Below are 8467 nucleotides of genomic sequence, written 5' to 3'. Positions count from 1 at the left end.
GTACCCCCGGGCAGGGGTGGCTCCCGGAAGATCCGGAGCAAGTTGGAGCACACCCTGGTCCTGGAGCTGGTGAGCTGGGGGGGGTCTGGGGGGGCTCTGCAGCCCCTGGGGCTGGGGGCTGACCCTGTCCCTGTCCACAGGATGGGACCCTGCTCTACTCCTCTCTACTCGCCCGTGGGCAGCGCGACGCCACGGCCACCTTCACCACGGACTTCCAGGCAGGTTCCTACAAGGTGGGTGCCTTGGGGTGGGGACAGTGGGTCTGCGGGGTGCTGGGGAGCTGTGGTTTGGGGCCGTGGATGATGTGGCTCTTCACTGCCATCCCATGGGGCCTCTGTGCCAATGTCCCTTGTAGCTGAAGGGGAAGGGGCCCTAAAATCCCAGTGGTGAGGGTGGCTGAGGGATCCTGCTGAGGGCACTGAACCCCCCTTGGGGCTCACCTTGGTGCCAGGATGAGGGTTACTGGTGGTTTTCCAAGAGGCTGTTTCCTCCCAGGTCCACGTGAAGCTGCGTCCACACGTGCAGGAGTTCTTGGAGAGCCTTTCCAAGACCTACGAGGTACCCGGAGCCCCTGGGGTCTGGGGGGTGACACTGCCTGGGGGTTGGGGGGGACCTGGGCAGCCATGCAGGGACCTTCACCCTCTCTCTGCCAGATCTTCATCTACACCACTGCGAAGCAGGACTACGCCAAGAAGCTCGTGGAGGTGCTGGACCCCAAGAAGAAGCTGATCAGGTGATGGTGCTGGTGGTGCCCTGCTGGGGACCCCCTGTGTGACAGGGCGGGGTCCCCATGGCTCTGTCTCTCCCCCCAGGCACTGCCTCTCCCAGTCAGACTGTGTCTGCTCCCAGGGCTGCTACTGGAAAGACCTGACCTGCCTGGGCAGGGACCTGGCAAAGACGGTGGCCCTGGACCACACCATGCAGGGTTTCCCTGCCCAGGTATGGCTCCAGGGGGGGAATTTATGTGTCCCAATCCCTGGGAGCTCCGTGGCTGTGCGGGATCCAACCTTCTCCCTGTCCCCCCAGGCTGCCAACTGGATCTCGGTGCCACGGTGGTCTGGGGACCCTCAGGACGAGGAGTTGCTGCGCCTCATCCCAGTGCTGGCACAGCTGGGCCAGGCGGTAGGATGTGGGCATGGGGACAGGGAGAGGACAGCAGCTCTGGGCACAGCCATCCCCTACCCCATCTCTCCCTGTGCAGGAGGACGTGCGCCCCGAGATCCAGCGGCACTTCCAGCCCTGCCAGCTGCCCACTGATGATTAGGCCAGCCTGGAGGAGCAGGATGGGGAAAACCACCCAGAGAGGCCGTGGGGAAGTTGAGCTCAGGTGCATCCAGCGTCTCATCCCATGGAACTGGGCTGGATGGTTGTCCCAGGACTCTCCTGTGGTGTTTGCAGGGATCCCAGCTCATCCCTGGGGGCTGGGGGTCCCTCTAAGGAGAGCCCCTGCCTTTGGAGACGAGGCTCCATCCTGGCTCCCTCCTGTCCCTGCTCTGTAAGGTCCAGCCAAGGTTTTTCACGGGTCATTATAAGCTTGGAGAAAGCTCTGGCTCTCTGCCTTAATTCCCAAAACCCTCCAGCTGAGCAAACACACTGTGCTGGGGATGGCATATCCGGGGCGGGGGGGACACAAACCACCTCCCCTGTGTCCCAGGGCAGTCCAGTGTCCTGGCACGGGGCCGGTGCCCCCGGGGGGGCCCCAGCTGGCAAGGTTTTTCACGGGTCATTATAAGCTTGGAGAAAGCTCTGGCTCTCTGCCTTAATTCCCAAAACCCTCCAGCTGAGCAAACACACTGTGCTGGGGATGGCATATCCGGGGCGGGGGGGACACAAACCACCTCCCCTGTGTCCCAGGGCAGTCCAGTGTCCTGGCACGGGGCCGGTGCCCCCGGGGGGGCCCCAGCTGGCAGCTCTCCCTGTCCCATCCCTGCCTGGTGCCACGGGTGCCACGTGCCGGGGCGCAGCTGCCACTGTGGCTCTGCCAGTGCTCGTCTCGTGGGACACAGAGTGGCCGGGGGTGCAGCCACCTTGGGACCCTTTTTTTTTAAGGCCTGAAGCTGCTGGTGAACAGGAACTGGGGACTTTGGAGGGGGTCTGGGTTGGCCTCTGCTGCTCCCGCTCTGCTGGAAGCCACACGGGCTTGTGGCCGAGCTCCTGTCGTGGCCACACGGGTGCAGCTTTTTGGGGACATGTCACATCCCGTCCCTCTGCGCCTGGGAAAGGGCACAGGGCTCCCGGCCCCTCTGGGAATGTCTCTGTGCCCAGGGGCTGTGGGAGGGCCACAGCTGGACACGGGGTGGGACCATCCCAGGCACTGCTGGAAAGGGGAATCACCCTTCGGAGAGAGCGGCTGGAAAGGCAACAACCGGTTTATTTGGGAAGCCAGGCACGATCCCCGCTCAGTGCCGGGCTGTCCGTGCAGCCCAGGCTGGTGTCACTCTGCCCTCCTGGCCTGGGGACAGCACAAAGCTCCCTTGCCAGTGCGAAGGACCATGCGGTACGTGGGGTACAGCACCCCTGCCAGCACCAGGCTGCTGCAGGCCAGGACGGTGACAACCACGAGGTCCCTGCGCATCCCCACCGGCTTGGGGGAGCCCTGAGCGGGGTGGGGGCAGGTGTGTGTGATGTCCTGGAAGGTGCGGCCGGAGGGACAGGATGTGCAGTTGTTCGCCGAGGCACCCTGGCAGGTGTAGCAGGAGGGGTGGCAGCGGGCACAGACACGGGTGGTGTCCCTGGGGGTGGCACTCCGGGCCCGGCCGTAGTAGCGTGGGGGGCAGTAGGACAGGCAGGAGCCCTGGTGGGTGTACAGGGAGCTGCCACAGTCTGTGGAGAGAGGCTGGGGTGAGACCCTGGGGACCAGAGCGGTGTCACTGTCCCCCCCAAAGCCTCGCTCACCCTCACAGTCTCCCAGCTCGTCCCTCCTGAGGCACTCGTCCGTGGCAGTGGCTGCGGAGCGCCGGGCTGGCATGTCCTCATCCGTGCCATGCAGGTGCAGGACGAAGCTGCTCAGCTGGCCTGGGGACAGGAAGGGACAGGGGGCTGCCAGGTGAGGGATATGGGGCTGGAAGCTTTGGGGTTGTGTCCTGCTCCCGGCCCTGTGCCGGCCAGGGACACCCTCAGAGCCAACACAGGGTCCTGTGGAAAAGGAGGGCTCACGGCCAGGAGGGAGAAGCCAACAAATTGCTCATCCAAGTGGGGGAAGGAAGAATGACCAGGCACAGGGTGACCCCAGTAAAAATGGGGTTCACCCCCATGGGGCACCCACCTGTGTTACGGTCATCACCCCTGTTCTCCAGCCGGAGCGTCCAGATCCCCTTGGGATTCTCATCCCAGAAGTGTGTGGACATGAAGGTCCAGTCCTTGTAGCCCTCCTGGCTGGTGTCGTAGGGGCTGGAGGAGGAGAGCAGAGCTGGGAGTGCCAGCCCAGGGGGCTGGAGGGGCAGGATGTGACCTGAAGGGTCACCCTGTTCTTGCTTTGAGCAGGCACTCCCACGTGGCAGGGTCCCAGAGGAGGTTTGGGCACAGTGAGCCCCTTTTTGGGAATCTCCTGGCCCCATCCTTACCGCACGGTCACCAGAGTGGACGTGGTCCCCATGGGGCTGCTCAGAGCCACCACCAGGTCCCCCCTGCGGCTGTAGCTCAGGGACAGCTGGACCTGGACGTGCTCCAGGGAGCGGATGCTCTGGGAGCAGGAGGAGGCATCCGTGGAGATGGTGAGCCTGGAGCCGATGTCCCTGTCGGGGACAAGCTGGAGGTGAGGCCATGCCATGGGCATCCTGCCCTCCTCTGTGGCCTCCAAGACGCTGTGCAGCACAGATCACTTTTTGGTTCCCTGTGCCTGTAGTGGGCACAGCAAGTCCTGACCTGGGGTCCCTGTCCCTTACCTGGGGACCTGAACGGCCTGGACTGAACACTTCTCCTGAGGCCGAGTCCCTGCCCACGTCGTGGCCGCCTGCACCAGCAGCCCCGCGTCCAGCAGCCCGTAGCCGTAGTAGTGGCTCACTGGGACACAGGTGCCACCCAAGAGAGGGACCCGTGAGCCCCTCAGTGCCACCAGGGCATGGAGGGCTGCTGCAGGGTGTTTGAGGGGCTGAGCCCTGCACTCACCCCTGCGCCCGACGCCGTTCTCAGCCCAGTCCTCTGCCTGCAGGTGAGCGGGTTTGGAGGCCCTGATGATGAGGTGCTGCAGGTCACGCCAGGTCAGGGCTGGGCTGCAAGCAAGGAGGAGGTGGGGACAGAAGTCTGGCATGGTTTTTAAGGGTGAGATTTGGCTTCTCTGGGGTGGGTAGAGCAACTGTCTGAGTCCAAGCTGGTCCCCCCATGACCTTCAGTGCCAAAATAGGAGCAAAAAGGCCTCCAGAGGACAACCCTCCTCCTGCTCTCCCCTGGCCCTGGGGAAAGACCACAGCTCTGCACCCCCCAACCTCCCTGCTGTCCCCCCCCTTCCTCATCCCTGGTGGGGCACCAGCTCTCCCTGGGGATGGTCCCTGTGTCTCAGTGTCACCTACTTGGCCTCCAGTGCCAGGGCCACCATCCCCGCGGCCAGCGGGGCTGAGGCGGAGGTACCGGTGTGTTTGTCCGTGCAGCGGTGGTGCAGGTCAGTGGTCACCTGGGGGGACAGAGGGGTCTCAGCACTGTTCCCAAGAAAGCTGCCAGGAGCTGGGTACCTTCAGGAAATGCTCCTTTCAGGTTCCTTTGGGCTTCTTGGGCTCTACACAGACACTTTATTACCCAAGTTAAGGCGAGCTGGGACGAGCCCAGCCCGTGCTGGGATGTGTCTGCCCCGGAGCTGCTGCTCTGGCAGGGCTGTTGGGACACTCACAATCTGCACCTTGCTGGTGGTCCTGCTGCTGTAGGTGGTGGTGAGGATGGCGGGGCAGCTCTCGCTGTAGCGGGGCCGGTGCCCGTCCCCCAGGACGCTGCCCACCGACACCGTGTAGATGCTGTTGGTGTACCCATCGCAGTTGCAGTTGTCATAGTTGGTGCCACCGTTGCCCGAGGCCCAGATGAAGATGGAGCCAAGCCCACCCCGTCCCTGTTGAAGAGCAGAGGGGGGGTGAGCAGGGTGTCCTGGTGTCCCTGTGGTCCCCGAGGCCAGGGCTGGGCTTACTCGGCTGACCCCTCTCTGGAACGCGGCCGCAGCCAGGACGCCCGGCCCGTCCACTGTCCGGCCATCGTCCTCGGGGCCCCAGCTGGCGCTGTAGATGTGGATGTACTGGGGCTGCAGGCTCAGGGCCTGAGCCTCCACTATGTCCATGATGGAACCGTCCAGCATCCGCACGCCTGAGGGCCGGCACCGGGAGCAGCCGTGGCCGAGAGGCGGCAGCACCCGGGAGAGGCCGCGGTGGCTCCGAGGGGACGGGAGCCACCCACGTGCCACACCAAGGGAAGGGCCTGGGGGCACCTTGCCAGGCCCCCCTGGCCCCCCACAGCCTCGAGCAGTTTTCACATGACCCTGCCCTAAGGAGATCAGGCCCCCGTGGGCCTGTGCTGCTGCCATGAGCTGGTTCCCAAAGCTCCTCGTTAAGCCTTTTGTAATTAAGCCCAGGGAGTGCTCCCAGCTTTTAAGCGCCTTTGCCACCCTCACTTCCACAGCGGAGCCTGAGCTGGCCCTGCTGGGTGTTGGGGTGAGCATTAAACCCCTGGGGAGCACCAAGACTGATGTGGGATAACACTGCAGCACCCTGAACCCCCCAGAGCAGCCCCAGCTGGGCTCCTGTGTTTCCCCCAGGGGTGCTGGAGCTGATTTCCAGCTTCCCTCCCACGGGAGCAAAGTCTCACCTCCGATTTTGGCGTTGTAGGCGACGCCTGCGCCGCAGATTCTGTTGTTGGCCACAGCTGCCACTTCCCCTGCTCAGCCTGTCCCGTGCCTGGTGGGGGGACAGAGTGGTGCTGTGAGGGGTGTGGGGGCCTGGGACAGCCTTGGCTCCCCCAGGAGATGAACCCCCCCAGCGCGGGGAGCTGGGCAGAACCCACCAGTTCTTGTCCCCGTCTCCGTATCGGGGCTGGGGATCGGGGTCGTTGCTGTTGAAGTCGTAACTTGCCAGCGGGTCCTGTTACAGAGCGAGGCACCGGCGTGAGCCAAAGGGCCCGGGCAGGGCTGTGACAGCTTGGCACAGGCGCCTGGCACTGAGCCCGGCGCTGGCACCACCGAGGGCCCCGCCTGCCAGCCCCAGGGGGGACAGCGGGGCCCCTTCGTGCCCAACTGCACTGGGAGCTGGAGCTAAATCAAGTCCTGAGAGGGAAAGGAGCAGCAGGAACGGCTGGGGGAGCTGGGGAAGGGGCTCAGCCTGGAGAAAAGGAGGCTCAGGGGGGACATTCCCAATCTCCACAAATCCCTGACAGGAGGGTACAGCGGGGGAGGGTTGGGCTCTGCTCCCAGGGAACAACAGGATTAGAGGGAACAGCCCCAAGCTGTGCCAGGTGGGACATCAGTGGGAATTTCCTCATGGAAAGGGTGCTCACGGGTTGCAAAGGGGCTGCCCAGGGAGGTCTGGAGTCCCCATCCCTGGAGGTGCCCAAGGAATTCCTGGAGGTGGCACTCAGAACAAGGTGGGCATCGGGCACAGCTGGGACTCGGTGATCCCAGAGCTCTTTTCCAACCTCAGTGACTCTGAGCTTCTGCAAAAAGGGCTGAAAGCAGCACAACTTTGCTGTTTCCCCTGACACAGCCCAGCGTGGCGAGTCACCTGAGGGTGACCCTCGCTGGCCACGCAGCCAGGAGAGAGGAACCACAACCCACAGAAATGGTGGTGTCATAAACACCCAGGATTTGCCTTTCCTTCCCCGTGGAGCACAGGAAGGGTTTACCAGCTTTACTGGCTTTGCAGCTTGCTGTAATTACACCTATTCGGGGGGCTCCAGCACGTGCACAAGTTCTAACATTTCCTCAGGGTGAGATTTCACTGCGGGAGACTCCAAACCTTGGATCCAGCCCTGGAGAGGCTGAGCTCCCACCACACAGTCCCGGGGCTGGGGTGAAGGCGTTGATTCCCACCCTCCCTCGGATCCTGCCCACCCACCCTGAAGGAGCTGGTTCCTGGACACCCCCCCATAGTTACGTAGTTGGCAGCCAGGTCGGGATGATCCTTCTCCAGCCCATCATCCAGGACAGTCAGCACCACCCCCAGCCCTGTGTAGCCTCTGCTCCAAGCCGTGAGGATGTTCAGGTCGGGATGGATGTCGTTGTTCTGGAAAACAGATTAAATTCGATCGGCAGCCCGAGGTGACCTTCGAGGACTTCTACTGCCTCATCACTGCCAGCATTAGCCTGGTTTATCCATTGGGGAGGCACTGGGAAGAGCATTGCCAGCAGGTCAGGGAGGGATCCTGCCCCTCTGCTCAGCCCTGGGAGGCACATCTGGGCTGCTGTGCCCGGCTCTGGGCTCCTCAGGACATGGAGAGTGACAAAGTTGAGGAAGGGATTGGAGCATCCCCCTGACAAGGAGAGGCTGAGGGAGCTGGGGCTGTTCAGCCTCGAGAGGGGCCCTCAGCCCTGGGTGTCCCTGTGTGCAGGGAGGGCTCTGAGGAACAGGCAGGGACTGATCCCAGGGAAATCCACCTGGACAGGAGGAAGAACTTCTCTGCTCTGCAGTGCCCAAGCCCTGAACAGAGAGCAGAGAGGCTGTGCAGTCTCCCTCCTGGGGATATCCCAGAACTATCCAGACACAATCCTGTGCCACGTACTCTGGGCTGGCCCTGCTGGAGCAGGGAGGTGGCACCAGATGGCCCACTGTGGTCCCTTCCATCCCGTGATTTGGGTGAGGATTAGAAGGGGAAGCAGCCCGGTCTCACCATGTACCACTGCTTGGGGAACCAGGGGTCCGTGGGCACCACACTGGTGCCTCTCTTCGAGCGCCTCTTCACCGTCTGCTGCTCAAACCACAGGACCTGGGTGAGGAGCAGCTCTGTGGGTGCCAGGCAGCGCCTGCCCACAGCTGTCCCACAGCTCCCTGTGCCCTCCTGCCTACCTGGGGGTCCCTGGTGAGCCGCATGTGCCACCCCCAGTGCCTGCTCAGAGCTCTCTGCCTGGTGCCGCGGTGTCTGAAGTGATAATAGGGCTCTCCCTCCATCACCTGCGGGCACAAAGAGCTGCTGTGAGTCTTTCTAGGGGACACCAGTGCCAGCCCCACGCGGGCTGTGGAGGTCGGAAGGGTGAATTTGATGTGAGCTGTAGTGCAGGACAAGCAGAAAGTGTCACTTGGAGACAGAATGGAGCCCTGACATGGGGGTGTGTTCCCTTGGGGGTCCCTCGCTCACCCCTGCATGTTCAGAAGCAGAGTGCTGTGAGGGTGGGGGAACACTGGCACAGATTCCCAGATTCCCAGGAAATGTTTGAGGCCGGGTTGGACGGGGCTTGGAGCAACCTGGTCTAGTGGAAGGTGTCCCTGCCCACTGGATAAGTGAAGGGGACAAACAATGGCGACACAGGGCGGGTACGAACAAAAAGGTCGGACCCGGGGCACAC

General features: G+C 63.2%; 1 protein-coding gene across 3 annotated transcripts; it reads right to left on the bottom strand.

Moving 5' to 3' along the window:
• Window positions 1–2351: 2351 nt before the first annotated feature.
• On the bottom strand, window positions 2352–8124 carry PCSK4 (proprotein convertase subtilisin/kexin type 4). Of its 3 annotated transcripts, XM_017743898.1 has the most exons (13): window positions 7971–8124; window positions 7795–7890; window positions 7062–7190; window positions 5977–6053; window positions 5782–5870; window positions 4823–5035; window positions 4509–4609; window positions 4108–4211; window positions 3885–4002; window positions 3564–3734; window positions 3266–3390; window positions 2896–3015; window positions 2352–2823 (listed from the first exon to the last, which is right to left on the bottom strand). In XM_017743898.1, exons 3-13 carry the CDS (start codon window positions 7103–7105, stop codon window positions 2435–2437), a joined length of 1551 nt encoding a protein of 516 aa, XP_017599387.1. In that variant the 5' UTR covers window positions 7106–7190; window positions 7795–7890; window positions 7971–8124; the 3' UTR covers window positions 2352–2434. The 3 variants fall into 3 exon arrangements, with proteins under 3 accessions (XP_017599387.1, XP_017599388.1, XP_017599386.1); XM_017743899.1 differs by lacking the exons at window positions 5977–6053; window positions 7062–7190; window positions 7795–7890; window positions 7971–8124 and adding an exon at window positions 5111–5283 and having other exon boundaries at window positions 5782–5866; XM_017743897.1 differs by lacking the exons at window positions 5782–5870; window positions 5977–6053; window positions 7062–7190; window positions 7795–7890; window positions 7971–8124 and adding an exon at window positions 5111–5771.
• Between the last annotated feature and the right edge of the window lie 343 nt (window positions 8125–8467).

The sequence above is a fragment of the Corvus brachyrhynchos genome, unplaced genomic scaffold, assembly GCF_000691975.1.
Source record: "Corvus brachyrhynchos isolate BGI_N302 unplaced genomic scaffold, ASM69197v1 scaffold219, whole genome shotgun sequence".
Lineage (NCBI taxonomy): Eukaryota > Metazoa > Chordata > Aves > Passeriformes > Corvidae > Corvus > Corvus brachyrhynchos.
The sequence above is the reverse complement of the archived record's forward strand: the minus strand, read 5'-3'. Positions and strand labels throughout refer to the sequence as shown.